This window comes from Grampus griseus, assembly GCF_964374135.1.
Source record: "Grampus griseus genome assembly, chromosome: 8".
Taxonomy (NCBI): Eukaryota; Metazoa; Chordata; class Mammalia; order Artiodactyla; family Delphinidae; genus Grampus; species Grampus griseus.
The window spans coordinates 77004172-77023385 of NC_139002.1; the positions used below are offsets into that span (position 1 = coordinate 77004172).

General features: G+C 37.5%; 1 protein-coding gene across 1 annotated transcript; it reads right to left on the reverse strand.

The window, feature by feature from the left end:
• Positions 1 to 810: 810 nt before the first annotated feature.
• Positions 811 to 9798, reverse strand: SVIP (small VCP interacting protein). The gene is made up of 4 exons (XM_082661259.1): positions 9634 to 9798; positions 6892 to 6942; positions 6241 to 6354; positions 811 to 3244 (listed from the first exon to the last, which is right to left on the reverse strand). The coding sequence occupies exons 1-4, from the start codon at positions 9685 to 9687 to the stop codon at positions 3230 to 3232; spliced, it is 234 nt and encodes a 77-aa protein (XP_082517385.1). The 5' UTR covers positions 9688 to 9798; the 3' UTR covers positions 811 to 3229.
• Between the last annotated feature and the right edge of the window lie 9416 nt (positions 9799 to 19214).

A 19214-nucleotide genomic window follows, 5' to 3' on the forward strand; every position in this document is an offset into this window, starting at 1 on the left:
ATTACTTGCATATAAAGACAGAAATGATTTTTTCCATATAATGATTTGGTATTCTGCAACCTTGCTAATCACCTTAGTTTCAAAGTCTGCTATATATGCAAATGGACGGTTTCAGTGGCTTTTGAGAAAGAGAAAACTACCACATCTCAATCAACTTAAAGTACATACAGTAATCATGGGCATTTGACATGCTTGCTTGGAGATGTTAAAGGAATACCTTAAATACCTTAAATATCAACCCAGATAGGTATACATATCTACCTACCTCTTACTGATCTGTTTATGCAGATATTATTCAAATCTAAAACTGACAAGGGTTACCTTTTCTTCTAAGGGCAGAGCATAATTCTTATCAGTGAAAATAAACAAGTTGAAATGTTGGAGCAGAAAAAGAAAATTCATATCTTATGCCAATTCTTCTGAGGTATCAAGGATGATAGAACCTTTACTATAGTATTTCTCTAAGAAAAATCCAGACTAATAATAGCATTTTTTTTTTTTTTTTTTTTGCGGTACGCGGGCCTCTCACTGCTGTGACCTCTCCCGCTGCGGAGCACAGGCGCCGGACGTGCAGGCTCAGCGGCCATAGCTCACGGGCCCAGCTGCTCCGCGGCATGTGGGATCCTCCCAGACCAGGGCACGAACCCGTGTCCCCTGCATCGGCAGGCGGACTCTCAACCACTGCGCCAAGGAAGCCCAATAGCATTTCTTTTTGGAAAAGAAACATGCTTACCTATAAATTATTTACGATGTAGTAAAGATAAATTTTTGTTAAACAGATGGCCAAAGCCAATTTCTTATATAGGAAAATGTATATTTGTACCCTGTAAGGCAGTACAGCATTTATAACAAAACTATTAATTACATTCCAATCAGTGGAACAAAAGTATCACATACAGATGTTTTAAAAAACATGCAGCACGTTAGCAAAGGGGCTGTGTGGTAATATACAACTCTTTGTTACCACAGTAATAGTTTAATGATTAGAATGAAGACGTAGTGATTTAAGCATTTTATATCTCAACATGATAGTTACATCTAAGCATTTTACTGTTTGGTTTTATTTTAGTTATTTGGTTGGGGAGTTTGGGTGACATATCAATCATTATAATGCTTTCCTATTTAAATTATGAATTATGGGAAACTGGCTCTAGGCTAAGTTTTCATCAGGAACTGATTCATAACTTTGAGGAAGATTCCTGGAATATGTGTATGTGTGTATACATTTTTTTTTTAAGTAGTCACTTATTGGTTTCCTATCACGCATCCAGTCTCTCCTTTTTCCTTCCCCTTCCTAACACTATTCCTAACATTGAGTATCACCCCTTAGCCCATGCAACCCATGTGGTTTTGAGGAAACACGATCACACCCATGGAGGCAGGCCATGATTGGCGGGAATGGCATATCCCACTGTTCCTAGAAAGCAATTCATCAGCACAGCATTCTTGGTTCAACAGTAAATAAGCATGGTATTTGGATATAAACTGCTATTAGAAATAGAGCATTATCCCCTAGATGTAAACCTTTTGTTTACACTAACCCAAGCTGTAATTCTCTAAGCTGTAATACAGATAAAATTGTTCTTTCCATACTAAAACAGAAGCAAGGACGTGCACAGTTCTAGGATAGTATGCTCTGGTTCTATATCCATTCATCTATTAATGTTCCTTTTCTTTTCTGCCTTGGAAAAATTAATCATGTTGAAAAAGTCAAAAATTATATTTCTAAAATATAACTCAATGGCTTCACTATCCTTTATGAACAAACATACCACTAATTCTCTAAAACTTAAAATTGAACCTGTCTATAACTACATATCTTACCTGGATAGTCACAGATATTTCATTCTGTAATAGAAGGAAGTGATTTTTCCAGTGAGGAGTCAAGAGATCTATATTCTAGTTCAAACTCTTTAAAATTAACATATATAACATACTGCAATATAACACAAGATTTGTGGGAAGGAGGAGCGAGATAGTGGTTCAGTTTCCTTTCTGTAAATCAAATGAGCTGGTCTATTTAATTTACAGTCCCTATTGTACTTGATATTTGAAAATTCTAATTTAGGGCTCAGACTGTGGCCTTGTCATCCAAAAGAGCAACCAAATTAAAAGACACAGCAGTTCTTCTATTTTAGCTTATTATATATTAAAAAACTCAAAAAACCAAATATGTTATAATACATGTTACAAATGAACAAAAATCTACACAGTTTATGGCAATGTATCATATAGAATTACCTCACAATATTTTTATGTTTAAAGTAGACCTTTTTAAATACAGTACTTACATATTCCTCTTTCGTATATTCATACTTGCCTTGGTAATTTGACATCTATATAAATCTTATGATCGTTCTTTAATAAATACAAAAGAATAAAAACACCTATGAAATGTGGACAAACACATTACCACTATACTTTGTTATATTTAACCCATCCAGATTCTTAGTTTAACTCATTCAATTACTGCAAAGATCTTTATAGAGCTGAATCTGATACTGTATAATAGTACATCACTGCCCTCTGATGGTACCACTAATATATAATTTTAAACTCAGCAAGCAAAAAAAATCCAAAAAGTATTATAATGTAAAACACAGTATGTTAATTTTATAAGCTACAGAAGTAGAAAATAAATTAGGGGAAATTCAATGTTTTCTACAAATATTAATTTCTTAGTAAGTTATAAAAATTTACAGTGTTCCTTCATATAAGCCCTTCAAATGATTTTTCAAGATTTTCCCTGATGATCAGTTTAAAGGCACTAAGTCCATAAGTTTAAGCAAAAGTCTTCACATATAATGAAATAAAGAGATATAAGGTTAATCGGCAAACTATAAATAGCTAGGTCATTTTATAAAGGAGGGAAAATACAAGTGCAAACTTTAATATCTGAGATGTATGCAGAATTTTTCCATGCAATATATAAATATATATTCACTATTTAGGCCCATGTTTTAACTACTAAAAAACGGCAAATCACCCACTGTCTGCAGAAGAGCAAATGTAGGGAAAATAAATATTTAATGAAAGGTCTGGCCATTTTCTAAGTCTAACAATCAAAAGCATTTTCAATATTCAATTTTGAAAAAGCACTGCATTTAAGAGCACTAAAATTACGAAGTCTGAATCTTCATTTATTCAAAGAGAAGAAATTAAATTGAGCATGTCCGCTTGACTGCAGATATTAATTATTGGCAGTAGACTCTTCCACTCGTGTTATGCTTTATGAAACTGTCCACTAGAAAAGATAAAAATATAGAGAAAAGTACATTTTGTTTAAAGTTATGTTACTATACTCTAGTGAACAAACAGATAAGAGAGAAATATAGGCTATACAAATGTAAAATGATCTTTGTGAGTAGCAGTGATTAGTAAAATTTTACATTATAGTATGAAATAAGATACATGATGGTATAAAAATATAAAGAAATAAAACAAAATATCTGGGCAGATTAATGAGTGGTAGCTAGATTCCCAAATACCTGATAATCAGTAAAAGAAAAACAAAACATCACAAAACAAGAACAACAATGAAACTACAAAATAAAAATAAAGAAATTCTTGTTTGAGGCAGGGGAGCGAAGAAACGGTAGAAATTATTAAATAATGGTCTGGCAAAGTCTTTTCCTTGCTTAACTTGAGAAACTATTCCATTTGGTGTTCTGTTTAATCAAGTTTATTAAATCTGCAATAGTAAGTTCTGAAAAAGCCATTGGGATATTACCAGAGATATTTACCAGTCTCTAAAGTAGTGTTTTCCAAGTACATTCAAGGAATTTTTTTTTAACATATTTTTAAAAAATCTTTACTTAAAGTTTGAAAATTAAGGATTAATCCAAGTAAACTTGCTTTTCTTTATTTTAGAACTTCTTACAGACTTAAATAGTGTGCCTTTTTTAATCTCTAAGAAAGGAATTCAATATATAACACAATATTCAGGATTTTTAAACATTTTTACTATGGGATTCTATTTTCCACAAAATATCTCTTAGGACTAGTGTTACAAACACTAGAGCAGTGATTCTGAATCTGGTTTGACATCAGACTCCTTGGGGAGCTTAAAAATCCTGATGGCTAAGTCCCACGCTCAGAGATTCTGATTGATATAAGGTCAGACCCAAGGTTCAGTCTTTTTTGAAAGCTCCTCATGAGCCACTGCTCTAGACATCTGCCACCACTCCTCTACTAGTGTATCCTGAACTGATGCTAGTTTGTGTCCTGATGCTATCATCACACTGACTTCGTAAAATAAGTTCTGCCTTTCCAGAACACAGTGAGCATGGCCAATGCCAAGTGTCCCAGGAAGAGGCAGCTAGTCAGGAGATGAATATGTGGAGGGCATGAACACAGGGAAGGACATGTTTTCCTCATACTATGAAGTCGGGTTAGGAAGAATCTAGCTATACTACAGAACACTCAAGGCCAGCCTGTAGAACAGGCCTGACAGCAGCCCCTAAAAGAGCCTAGGCCAAAGGGTTTGAGCATTAAAGTTACTCTTTAAAGTTACTCCAAAAATTTATTTTGAACTTCACTTTATGCTCTCAATGAGCAATGCAGGTGGTCAAAGAAAAAAGGTACTAAATTTAACACTGAGATGTTCTTCATTTTGAGCACTTCTGAAGGGACCAGAAGAAATATAGGGCCTAATTTATTTTTAATCTATAGGCTTCAGGGCACAGAAGCTTTGGGTTTAATTAAGAAAGCCCCTTTCTCCCTTAAGAGTTCAAAAGCTGATGTTAAATTTGTTAGGTTACAACATGTTAAATAAGTACCTTCTGACTATACATAAAGTATCCCTTTTGTAACATTATATGTGACTTCAAGTCATTCAGAACTTCTTTTTCTTCTACTATGAAATAGTTGATCTCAGCATCATTTTCAGTTCCATAATTTAATTTTCACAAATTCTTTGTCTTTGAGAACTCTATATGAAGTAAACCTGGTGACACAGATCTTTATCTCAACAGAATATTGAAAGTAAGCATCTATACTTCTGATAAATATCTGACCTTGTATCTTCCAACTGTTTTACTTTACATTTATTCTATTCTATTATGAGGGTATATTAAAAAATAAATAACTAAACAAACAAACAAACACAATGGTCAGTTATTTACCTTAATATCAAAACCAATTATTTTATATATTGTTAAAAGTTAACTATAAAAAATTATTTTCTTTTAATTTCATTTATTAAATGAGATTAGATGAAGTAACATATAACGATAAAATGTACACAGATAAATCTTATTGCTATGTGATATTCCTGAGTCAGAATCATGTCTGCTCAGGATGCTCCTGAACTGCCTGCCCCACAACTTGGGGTGGTACGTACATATATGTATTTATACAGATAGTTTTGAGAGCAAAAACCAAACCAAATGGAGAAGACAGAGAATCAGCTAAACAAGTGCTCATAAATCACTGACAAATTAAATATAAATGAAACTCAGGACATTGTCCTTTTCACAAATACCCTTGAGAAATGTATTTCCTTTAAAAATGGAAGAAGAAAATCTTAATATCTGAACCATTCGCCTCCTGAGCTTTCACCTGTAAAAGAAAACCTTTATAATCCTGCTAGACTGTAAAGATCCCCAAGTTCAGGGACGTTGTTTAACTTGTCCATCATTATATTTCTAGTGTCAAGAGCTACAACTGCTGCTATTGGGATGGGCATGTGTCAGACTCACCTGTGTACACCCTATTGTCCAAATTAACATTAACGTAACTATGATAATGAGTGACAATGGGTAGCTCAAAATCTCAAATCATTTAGTGAAAAAAACTCAAAGAGTTTGATCAAAGAGTTTGATTACAGTATAATCCAATTTTCTAAGATTGAAGTATAAAATGAGATTAGAAATGATGTCTGTCAAAATGACACTGAATTTGGGTGATTTTTACTTTCTTCTTTGTGTCCTTCCATTTTGCTTAAGTTTTCTACACATTTAAGATTGCCATTAACCATATAAGTATGAAGTATTATGATATAGGGTTGAGATAAACAGGAAAAGTCTATTTTCATTTTGGGAAAAAGAAAGCAAATCTATTCCAATGAATGTTGGAATGTCCAAATAAGCTGACACTTCTTCCAATCTATATTGTTCATGCTTTTAAATTAATTCACAATTTTCTGACAATCCAGTTCCCGAGGAAATTATTGAACAGATTGCTACTGGAGTTTTGAAAAATTCCAGGTAAATCAAACCTTAAGTAAATTTTAATACTTACCCTAAGGCCACCTTCTGGTGGGGGTCCAGATGCAGCCATTTCTTTTTCTATTTTTTCCTTTTTCTTTCTCTTTTCTTCCACAGACTGAACGTTCAGAATGCCCCGAGATGCAGCCTTCAGGAAAATTATTAAGGAGTGTAGAAAAAGAACAAAAATTAACTTCCTGTTACCAAAAGGTGTTGTTTGTTTTCTGCCTTTTAGGTTTTTCTTTGGAGTTGGGGGGTAGGCGATGGGGTTGGTCTATTTTTGGTAACAAAGAATTAGACTATTTCTACAACAGCTTTACGTACAACATATGATTTCTTCATTGGGTATTTTGCAACCATACACATTTCCCCCCTAAAGTTACTTCACATCTGTCAGTGTTTTATAAGGCACAGTCATTTCATCTCAAGGAAGAATGTTATTAAGATTCTTCCTTGGCATCTCCCATAACAGAAGACGTGTATAGAAATTTTCATACATTAAATGACATAAATGCATTAAACCAATTTATAGAAACAGAAATCATTTTGAAAATGTTTTCCTTTAATTTAAATTTCTAAGATATCAGATACCATTTTCACTACAGAATACTACTAGTAATAGATATCTATAGAGAACAAAACGCAAATTTAATTATCTAAGGTAGAATTTTATTTTTACTCTCACCTCCTTCTGTCTTCTTTCTGCAGCCTCTGCAAGCTTTGCTCTTTTTTCTTCCTAGGAAAAATGTGTAAGAAATATGGTTTAAAACAAAACCAAACATTATCCTTGATATTTTATACTTTTATCTTATAGGTAATATAACAGTTTACAAAAATAGTACTGGCCCCAAATGTCCTATTAAGAATGCCATTATTTATAACATTTATAAAATACTCAACTTTCTGAATTTCATTCTCCCAATCAATAAACCTTCAAGGACTTCCCTGGTGGCACATGGTTAAGAATCCGCCTGCCAATGCAGGGGACATGGGTTCAAGCCCTGGTCCAGGAAGATCACACACGCCGTGGAGCAACAAAGCCCGTGCACCACAACTACTGAGCCTGCGCTCTAGAGCCCGCGTGCCACAACTACTGAACCTGCATGCCACAACTACTGAAGCCCACATGCCTAGAGCCGGTGCTCTGCAACGAGAAGCCACCGCAATGAGAAGCCCGCATACCTCAACGAAGAGTAGCCCCTGCTCGCCACAACTAGAGAAAGCCCGCGCACAGCAACGAAGACCCAACACAGCCAAAAATAAATAAAATAAATAAATTTATAAAAATTAAAAACAAATTTAAAACCCTCCAAATAAGCACATGATGAGACATACACCTACATCTATATCATATATATACATTATATATCTCATACATACATACACATACACACACAGAGTGGCCTATAAAATAATCTGTTTGCTTTTTCAAAAAAAAAGAGCTTACAAGCTAGTCAGGGCAATAATAAAACAAATGACATTTAATAATACAAGCAGGGAAATACACGGTTTGGTACTGCCAATTAAAAAGGAGTTTGGGGCTTCCCTGGTGGCGCAGTGGTTGAGAGTCCGCCTGCCAACGCAGGGGACACGGGTTCATGCCCCGGTCCGGGAAGATTCCACATGCCGCGGAGTGGCTGGGCCCGTGAGCCATGGCCGCTGAGCCTGCGCGTCCGGAGCCTGTGCTCCGCAACGGGAGAGGCCACAACAGTGAGAGGCCCGCGTACCGCAAAAAAAAAAAAAAGGAGTTTGAAGCAGGCTGGTATTTTCGGAAGAAGTTCATGAATGAAGTGAGTGAATCTTATTGAGTAGGACAGGAAGGACTAGAGGAAATTTATGAGATGTACTGTTTCATGTTGGGAAACCGTGAATATTATTTTTCTATATCTATATTATTCATAATAATAAGTTATAAATTATGTAAATATATGACAGTAAGTAGCATTCTCTTGGGAGCTGTGTTAATAATTCCCCCATTTTCCATACCACAATACATTCATTCATTCATTTCATCCATTGGATAAATACTTATTGAGCAACTATCATGCCTCAGGAACTTTTCTAGATGCTGAAGATACAGCAGTGAAATAATACAGATAAATGTTTCCACCCACATGGAATTTACATTCCAATGAGGACAGTCACATATAATCAAATAAATATACATCTGTCAGACTGAAGTAAGTGCTTTAGGGAAATATAAAGAAAAGTATGGTCGATAAGAAATGGAAGGATGGGTGGATGGTAGCGTGGAGGATCTACTTTATGTAGGGTGGTGAAGAAAAGCCTCAAAGATAAAGTGACATTCAAGCAGTAAGCAATGTGGTTATCTGGGGCGGGGGAGGGGAGGAAGGGCTTAACAAATGCTGGCAGATTGGTATTTTATCAATAGCTAGATAAACAAAATTAAGAACATTTAAAAGCAACAGTAGCAAGAAAGACAAGGTGAACTTTCTCATATCAACTTCCAGGTCATTTTTAGTATTTATGATCAAATAGCTGAAGAGTTAATGTACTTCCCTAAACAACTCATTTCCTTCAACGAATTTTTAGCCAGATACAAGAGAGGAATTTAGGTGTTCCGTTATCAACTTCCTGTAAGGATTATTAAGGTAAAAATGCTGTTAAAAATTAGAAAGCTACAAAAAGTATAAATGTATTATACCACAAACCACCTAGTTAAATCTGAAATTATCCAGATAAATAACGAATACTTTCTAGTACAAGTATGTCCCAAATATTGCATGGAACAAACCTACGTATCTTTTAAATATATTGTTTATCTGAAACTTCAAAGTTAACTGGGCGCCCTATATTTTTATTTGCTAAACGTAGCAACTTTACAAACTGTACACTCGGTACTACATAAAATACTTCAAAAAAAAACCTTAAAAGTGATAAAGACTAAAGGTAAATCATTAATACAATATCCAATAAAGCGCAGAAATATACGAGACTTTATTGATCACCTTCTTTAAACAGCTGGTACAAACAGGAAGATGCACATCTCCTACAAGATTAAACACTTCAGTTCCCGGAGAAAGAAGGATTTCTTTTCGCACCCTAACTCCATATACCGCATCGCCAGGAATGGCCGCCACATCGCACCGTCCACGTGCGCCTGCGTCCTACGAACTGCCAATTCTGCCACCCGGCTGAAGGTAAAGAGACGCTGGAGCCGCCTTTAGAAAGACACCGACGCGGCGGCAGCAGCCCAGGTCCGGCAGGCAGGACCTCAAGGTCCCTCGGAGCACGGCCACCATCTCCGCCACCAAGGTCCCCGTCGACGGGCTCCACGGCCCGTGCCGCCGCTTCCAACGGCCAGTCCTGGGGCCGCAGCTCGGGGCCTCCGGCGCGCCCCTCCGAGAACAGGTGCTCGCGGCGCCGGCGGGCGGACGCGGGGACGCTGGGAGGCGGTCTTACTTACCAGGTCCGGCGAAGGAGGCGCGGCCTCCGTGGGACAGGGAAAACACAGCCCCATGGGGATCGCGGCTGGGGGATTCTCCTCCTGGGTCCGCCCCAGACCAGGCCGTGCGAACTGCGCGATCAGACCCGAGTCCCAGTTATGCGGTGCTCGCTCCGCCCTCAGCGGGCGGCTTGGTGACTGGGTGGCTCGGCTCCGCCCCGCTCCTCTGCCGCAGCGCCCCACCACCGCCCCGCGGCTCCACCCCCGCCCCACCATTCCTCTGGGGCTCGGCTCCGCCCCCCTGATGCCAGCCTCCAGCCTGGTCGTGCCTGGACCCCACCCCTGAAGCTAGCCTCCGCCCCACTGAGCAGCCGCCCCACCCACACTTCCAGAGGCTCTGCTAGGACGGGGCCTTGATCCCAGGAAACACCTGCTGAGGGCGACATGCAGAGGAGAGGTGGAAAAGCTTGGCTATGGCCTCAAAGCTAGCCCAGTTGGCTAGCCCTGTATAAATGAGTGACAAGACTCTGGATAGTTTATGCTACCCCTTTTGTGAGAAGGGACTCTGACCTCCAAGAAATTAAAGCCAAGATTTCAAGTTGATGTCAGCCCCCTTTTTGTAAGTGCCACTCAGTACTACTTCAGTTAAGAGGGCAGAACGTGAAATCCATCACTGTGTTTTAGAATTGAGCCTCATGAATGCACCTTTAGTTGAGTTTCCTATTAGTTTCTGGTGCTTTGGATTCATTTATCCATTCAAGAGTAATAATAATGTTTGATATATTCAGAAATATTTACATTGAATGCTTCTCAAATTTTAATAGGCATTAAGAATCACCTGGGCATCTACTTAAATGAATTAACATATGAGTTAACAAATTTCACAGCCAAATGGATGTATCATTGGAAAATTGATGCAAGCGTGCAGGGTTCTTGATCTTAATCTTCTGTTAACAGTTTTATGAAGCCACAAAGTTTTCCTTTAGAATTCTATAATTTCTTACCCAGTTCAGTGCTATGGTCTAAAAATTATCAGAAGCCTGCACCTGTCAAAAAAATCCTTTCTATGACTCCTCTTGAAGATGAAGCATTTTTTGCAAGAGCATGGGAGTGAAATAGTGACCATATGTAAATGACAAAGGACTTAAAAAGACATGATTGAAGATCTGATTACAGTGCAATTGACAAAAAAACTTGGTTACTGCTGTGACATACAACAATTCAAGATAATTACTAACATTATACCTGTTAACATTTTACTAAGACATAACCAGATTTTTAGGAGCTCCATATAATTTCCAGTATATCTATATTAATAACATTTACCCATACAACATAAAATAAGAAGGTTTATCAGCACTCATTTGATAATGCTTCCCATGTAATTTAACATACCAAATAAGCCTAATTTGTTTAATATTTCTCTTTCTCAGATGCTTCAGGTATCCTCTCTGAAGCATCCTAGAGTTAGCTAGAAGTCAAAATAACTTCGATTAGAATTTGATATTTGGGAAGTTTTTCAAAAATATCAAAAAGGTTTCAAAATACTTGGTCACATAGGATTGTATGTCACAGTGGAACAATACTTAATTACTTAACCAGTGACAATAAAAGATTTCAAAAGCAAATGTCAAAAGTTGTAACAGATTACTGGTTAAAGGTAAAGAAACTTTGCAGTCAGTTATCCAAAGCAAATCAATATTTTAAGAAAACTTTGTCTTCTTAATAGAGAGAAAGCCAAATTCAGGTTTTGTACCACTTTACCTTTCATAATAAAATTAATTTACTCAATTAAATTGATTCTAATCTTTATCACTCCTGACCACACATAGAATGGCTTTCTAAAGATTCATTTTTTTTCCCCTCACAATCTTCTACAACTTTCTATATCCACATTAATTTGTCCCTTATTTTCTTTCCCATTTAGGAATAACCAGCTTTAGGACAAAATTACTTTCTTTTCCCTTAACAAAACGCATTTCCATTCTTTATACCTTCTTTTTCCCATACAAAGATGTTTTCCTTATTAATTTTTACTAGTTTTAATTACATATTTTAATTATTATAATTCTTAACCTCAAAAAACTTAGTTTCTAGTGAAAACTAAGGAGTAAGCAATTTATGAACTTGTACATTAGCATTTTGTAGATAGGCAAACTTGTGAATACTATTTGTAGTTTCTAAAAACAGGTGATTCCTTAAAGAAAATGTCTCAGTGTGACACCAAACATATTTATTTATTTATTTATTGTGAATTTTATTTTATTTATTTGTTTATGCATCAGGTTCTTATTAGTTATCTATTTTATACACATCAGTGTATACATGTCAATCCCAATCTCCCAGTTCATCCCACCACCACCCCCACCACCCCTGCGCCACTTTCCCCCCTTGGTGTCCATACATTTGTTCTCTACATCTGTGTCTCTATTTCTGCCCTGCAAACTGGTTCATCTGTACCATTTTTCTAGGTTCCACATATATGCGTTAGTATACGATATTACATATTTATCAATAGTCCTAAATATCTTTAGTTTCTCTGTAAAAAGAAACCTATGTTTGGTAAGTAATATTTCAGTATCTTATTTGGAAATGATCTGGATATTCAATGAATTGCCACCATTGAACTTAATTTAGCAGATTTTAAACACTTTGTTTAAACACAAGTCATTATAAATATACAGAAGAGGAAATTTATTTCCCCCTATTATTAAATCATAACTCTAAATCTCTAAATAAGTTGTAAATCCAATTGTAAAAATTTAAACATGAATACATCATTTTCAAAGGCTTATGCATATTATTATTTGTTGAAAAGAAGCAAGTCTCAAATTACCACAGAAAAGAAAGTGGTAGTAAGATATGGTGTTTAATAAAATTCTAGACCCTGTAGCTTGGATGTTAAATGGTTGCACTGTTTATTTTGCGGAAATGTCAGAGCATTGTCTTTATTTTTCAAACGAAGTCAAATCACAAAATGCCACTTGATGTTAGAAATCTGCATATTTTGTTCTGGCATGATTTCTTCCATACAGACTTCAGCTTTATGTCCACTAGAAGAGATTAAAATACACAAAGAAAAATAAATTCAATCAAAATATACATAAGGAAAAGTTTATACAAACTGTAAGTCCTCTGGGAAAAGTCTCAGAGAGAGAAGCCTTTCTTATACAAAAAGAATTGTATAAAGAGCTAGAAATGCTATTCTAAATTAAAACAAGGTCACATTCAGATAGAAGCCAGATATGAGATGCACTATTATCAAATAAATCATATCTGGGAATAAATATGACATAAACATTTTTTTCTACGAGTCAAGGAACAAATGCTACAAGTAAAAAGAATTTGCAGAAACCAAAACTAACAATCAGGAGAAAGGGTGAAGGCATTTCTGAACATAATGGATTTGACAGAGATGTTAAGCATAAGGATTTTTCTTCCCAAGTCTTATGGTATGTGATTGACTAAGAAGGTATGTTATACGCATCTATTGAGTGTTTGAAGTCTTGAAATGACCCAAAATGAAGTGAACAAGAGGGACAAATAAGTGAAAATGGAAAGATTATGTATATCACTATTAGGAAGAACTGAACCTTAAAATAATATTTCAGGATAATTTTAATATGCATGAATATTATAATTATATAATTAGGAGAAAACTTTTGTTATAGAGATTTTAAACAGACAAAATGAAAACAAAAACTACTTTTTCAAACTTTTCACAACACAACTGAGTGCTCTAGCCTCATCCTGCATCTTCTGTTCTACTGGGCACAATCCATGTTAATAAAGGACTTGTACGTATGGACTCGGACCTTTATTTTCATCCCAAACCATTTAAGATGTACAAAGTAGTGTTATTCTGTGTGGTCTGGTTTTGGTGCTAATCTTACATTCATTACTACTTTGTAACAAAATTAGTAGAGAAATTGAGAGTAAACACTTATGTTTGTTTATAATAATTTGATATTGCCATAACATTTTGATTGCATGTTACAGAATGATCAGTCCACAATGGTTTGGAAATTAAACCAAACAAAATTTATCTCAGCCCACATTTGAGAAGCAGGGAGAGCCTGAGCTTAAATAGGAGGTATTATATATTTTGGTCAATATATAGAAGAAACACTAGGATAGTGTATACTTTGGACCTTTGAGCCCCTGACATTCTTTTTTTCGGGAAAAGCGTGTATTTTTTCCTTTACAGAATATCAGAACTTTCATGACTGCCTAGTACTGCCAAAAGAAAATATCTGGATGTTCTGAAGATAACTCCAGAATTTTTGTATTAACGACAATGAATACTAAGTACCAGATTGAGCTCAGACTTTTCATGGATCATGCATTTTATTTTTTATATTTGTATTTATTTGTGAGACATTTCAGTTGTCTCTGAAAGCTCAAGTGAATTGGTGGGATAATTGATAAAGAACATTTTGTAGATATTTCTATAAGACACATCTCGTAGCTCAAGAAAGAAAAAGGAGCTTTTTAATGGAATGCCCTAAATGGTTTGGTATTGAGGGCAAGGCACAAAAGGAGGAGATCAATGGCACAAGATATCAGCACTGGAAAAGGGATAGAAAGATTAACCAAACTAGGGCTTCCCTGGTGGCGCAGTGGTTGAGAGTCCGCCTGCCGATGCAGCGGACGCGGGTTCGTGCCCCGGTCCGGGAAGATCCCACATGCCGCGGAACGGCTGGGCCCGTGAGCCATGGCCGCTGAGCCTGCGCGTCCGGAGCCTGTGCTCCGCAACGGGAGAGGCCACAGCAGTGAGAGGCCCGCGTACCGCAAAAAAAGAAAGAAAAAAAAAAAAAAACACAAAGCACAGATTGGGAGAAAATATTTGCAAAACACATAAAGAACTGGTATCCAAAATATACAAATGACTCAAAACTCAACAACAACAACAAAAAATTAAAAAGTGGGCAAAAGGTCTGAACAGACACCTTTCCAAAAAAGTTATACAGATGCAGATAAACATATGAAAAGATTGTCAAGAGTACATATCATCAGGGAATTGCAAATTAAAACAATGAGATATCACTACACAACTGTCTAAATGGCTACAATCCCCAAACACTGATAACAAATGTTGCCAAGGATGAGAAGCCACAGAGAACTCTCATTCATTGCTGGTGGGAATGCAAAATGATACTGCTACTTTGGAAGACAGTTTTGCCAGTTTTTTTCCAAAGCTAAACATAGTTTTACCATATGAGCCAGCAATTGTGCTCCTAGGTACTTCCCCAAATGAGTTGAAAGCTTATGTCTACACAAAAACCTGCCCATGAAGGTTTATGGCAGCTTTATCGATGATTGCCAAAAATTGGAAGCAACCAAGGTGTTTTTCAATAGGTGAATGAATCCATACAATGGATTAAAAAAATGTTATCAAGTCATGAAAAGATATGAAGGAAACTTCAGTGCGTATTACTAAGTGAAAGAAGCCAGTCTGAAAGACTACATACTGTATGATTCCAACCATATGACATTCTGGGAAAAGCAAAACTATAGAGATAGCAAAAAGATCAGTGATTGCCAAGGGCTTGAGAGGGGTGAGGGAAGAGGGAAGGGATGAATGTATAGAGCACAGGAGATATTTAGGGCAGTAAACAATCTCCTGTATAATATTGTAATAGTATATAAAATGTGTATATATATATATATATATATATATATATATATACATATATATGTTTGTGCGGGGGAGTGTTTATCAGCTTTATTGAAGTATAGTTGACCTGCAATAAACTGCACATATTTATTTGAAGTGTACACTTTTAAATGTTCTGACACGTGTACACCCGTGAAACCATCACCACAAACAAGATAATACATACATACATATAAAGAGGCTATTTTCCTGATCAAAAAGAACCGATTCAGCAGGTGTATACTTTTCGCCCTTTGTCCTGTATCTTTTTCTTTTGGAATGTGGACACAATCTCTACCTATGTAGAAGCTTTTATGAGACAATGAGAATAAAAATCATGTGAAAAGTGTGAAGGATCAAAAAGACAGAAGGAACCTGGGACTTCTTCGATGATTTTTGAAACCACCCTATCAACCCTAGACCGCCTAGGTCAGGAGTTCTCCTTTGGAAGAAAAAATACTCCTATTTGGTTAAACCATTGCAGTTGAGTTTCTCTTATAAGGAGATGAAGTTAGAAATTCCTAACTGACATAGCTATCCATTAGCTGGGCTTATAAAATATTTTCTTTCAAAAAGAAAACCAACAGAAAAAAAATCTTAATGATCAGAAATATAACTTTTCCCAAATCTTTCTGTAATCTTTCTATAATGAAATATAATCCTGATCCTGGAAGTTGCCTGAATAAGGCCAGGGCTCACTACTAAGGTGGAAGAGGAATGGATGAGGAAATTTGGGGATTTTCACCCTGAAGAAAAGTCTGCATATGAAGGGAGGTAACAGCTTTCTTCAAATATCTGAAAGACTTTCCAGTGGAAGGGCCATTGGATTTATGACTGGCTATTAGACGTGTAATTGGTACCACATGTAAAAGGCTCATGGAGGCATATAACCATGTTCTGTGGAAGAACTTTTAAATCCTTGTCAAAGGTATGCAAAGATGGAATATAAGCTATGGTAGAGTTTTCTGATGTTGCCAAGGGTTCAAGCCTAGGCTGAAAACCTATTTGGCAGGAGGTTTTGTGATTTATTGTCCAAATAATACAACCCAGAAGATTTAAGTGAATAACTTTAGGGAGTCAGATAATATACGCAAAGGAAAAACTGGAATCCAGAGCACTGAGGTTTCAAAGACCACACTCTTTCCATTAAACCACATCATCTCCAGGAGACAACTACAAGAGATTTAAATAACAGATGAGAATTTGATTAGAGGAGTTTTAAGGTATCTTCCCAGACTGCAGTTACTGATTTCTCAAAGGAAAGGAAAGAAACAAAATTTAGAGTGTTCCATAAATGAAAAATTGAGGATGCCTCTTGCATTTAAGGATCTGTTCATTTTAGTGGAGTCTCCACATTTACTAGGAGTCCTGGTTCTGGAACAGGGGCAGGCCTTGAAAAACGTTTACTAAATTTCCTCTTCTGTTTCCTTAGGTTTTGCATACACTCAATACGTTTATCTGTGGACTTTGGGAAAATTAAAAGGAAAGAAGACATTTACAATGTTAACAGCATAGCATGCTGACAACATTTTTGGTTTGTGTCCATAAAAAAAGATAAACACAATCAGTGCATACAGCTTACATAGCTACATAGAAATAGGAAAAAAACTTTTTGCAGATGTGTGATTTATAGATGAAGAAAACATTTTGGAGCCTCAGTATTCTTTTTTTTTGTGGTCTTAGTTGGGGCACATGGGATCTTCGTTGCGGCAGGCGGGATCATTCCTTGCGGCGCGTGAGCTTCTCTGTAGTAGTGGTGCGAGGGTTTTATCTCTTCTCTAAGTTGTGGCGTGCGGATTTTCTCTTCTCTAGTTGTGGCGCACGGGCTCCAGGACATGTGGGCTCTGTAGTTTGCGGCATGCAGGCTCTCTAGTTGAGATGCGTGGGCTCAGTGTCATGGCGTGCGCGGGCTTAGTTGCCCTATGGCATGTGGGATCTTGGTTCCCCAACCGAGGATCGAACCTGCGTCCCTTGCATTGCAGAACAGATTCTTTACCACTGGACCACCAGGGAAGTCCCACCTCAGGAGAGTTTTCAAATGAAACTATTTACTCTTTATTTCCACTTCATTAACTGTGCACAATAGTGCACAATATGGACAATAGAAAACAATGTTAAGAAGGAAGAATAGGACTTCCCTGGTTGTGCAGTGGTTGAGAGTCCGCCTGCCAATGCAGGGGACATGGGTTCGAGCCCTGGTCCAGGAAGATCCCACATGCTGCGGAGCAACTAAGCCAGTGCGCCACAACTACTGAGCCTGCGTTCTAGAGCCCGCAAGCCACAACTACTGAGCCCACGTGCTACAACTACTGAAGCCCGAGCGATGGAGCCTGTGCTCCGCAACAAGAGGAGTCACCGCGTGAGAAGCCCACGCACCGCAACAAAGAGTAGCCCCCGCTCGCCACAACTAGAGAAAACCCGCACACAGCGACAAAGACCCAACATAGCTAAAAATAAATAAATAAATTTATTTTTTTAAAAAAAGGAAGAATAAATCATACAATGAATTTTGTGTGATCTTATGTTTATAAAGTTCAAAACCAGGAAAAACAATATCCTTTTAGAAGCACATAGGTGATAAACTATTAAAGAAAGAGATTAGCTTGATAAAAATAAAATTCAAGGTAATGGTTACCTCTGGGAGAGACACAGGGAGGTTGAGTAAGGAAGCGGCTCCTAGATGAGTTCAAGGATACTCATGTTTTCTTAAATTGGAGGTATATTTTGTTACCCTGCTGTAAAGTTATGTATGCTACATATATCCTTGTGTATGTATCACATGTTACATTAAAAAAAGGAGAATATTAAACCATTTAGGTTATCCTAGTTAAGACTCATTCTGATAGTAGTCACAAGATCCTAGAGTCTCAAGAAAGATAACACAGAAGGGTCTAGCTGATAGAACTTTTGTCCTATTAGGGACGATCACACATAAAGGGACAAGATAAAGTCACACTTTTGAATTAACCATAATTATTTATTTAAACATTACCTGCCTTTCAGTGATGTCTGAAGGATAATGCCATTTTGAGCCTTCCTACATAACATGTAAAATTAAAAAATAAAATAAAACTCATGAGCAAACAGAAAAATCAGCTATTATAATAGGAAGCCTATGCTACTGTTTTCTATTTATGTAATAGATGCCTATTATCCCAACTGCAAGAGGCAGGATCAGAATAAGAGCATCAAAGTAAGCATTGGGGTGGAAGATGAGATAGTATTTTGAGAAAAAAGAACCTGCTATGAACCACATTACCGGGACTACTGAGATTTATTCTGGAAGGAAAGGATGTACAAGAAATCCAAAAATTCATGTTTCTGTTGGTACTGAATATTGTCATGCTGGGTCAATAAGTCATTCAACAAACAGATGACTGCACGCGCCTGGCCCCCAGCAGGTGCGAGGTGGGGCTCCTCCTCCCGGTGGGTCCTGCAGCCCAGAAATTAGTCTGCCTCCTTCACCCGGGATTTCCCAACCCCAAAGCACTAACCCCCGCGTAAAGGCCAGCAGCGCGAGCGGCCGAGGCGACCTCCCACGGGGGAGGCCGGCGCCAGGGCGGCAGAGGGCCCGGGGGGACTCACGGGGTTGACGTGGACAGCGTCGTCCTCCCTGCAGCACAGGCACATTCTGCAAAGCCTCGCAGCGCAGCGGCGCCCACTGCCGGACCCCCGCCAAGTCCTCGCGGGTGCGCCACCTACGGCCCGCGAGCCCCACCCGGTCCCGTCACAATTCTCTTTATCCTGGCCAGGAGGGCCCCGCCCTTTCCCTTAGCTGTCTTCCAATCCCAGTGCCGGGAAGGTGGAGTTCCTAGCCTCGGAAGAGCATCTGTGGAACTAGGGATGTCAGGTCACCACAATCCCCTATCCTTCCGGCTCTGTCGCTCAAACACCCACATAACACCAATTTTCTATCTTCCAGTCCGGAACTCTCTACTCTCTCTCC

Coding starts and splice junctions, on each gene's coding strand:
- SVIP (XM_082661259.1), bottom strand. CDS start 9,687: ATGGGGCTGTGTTTTCCCTGTCCCACGGAGGCCGCGCCTCCTTCGCCG. Junction 6,943..9,633: donor CGCCTCCTTCGCCGGACCTG/GTAAGTAAGACC, acceptor CATTTTTCCTAG/GAAGAAAAAAGAGCAAAGCT. Junction 6,355..6,891: donor CAGAAAGAAGACAGAAGGAG/GTGAGAGTAAAA, acceptor ATTTTCCTGAAG/GCTGCATCTCGGGGCATTCT.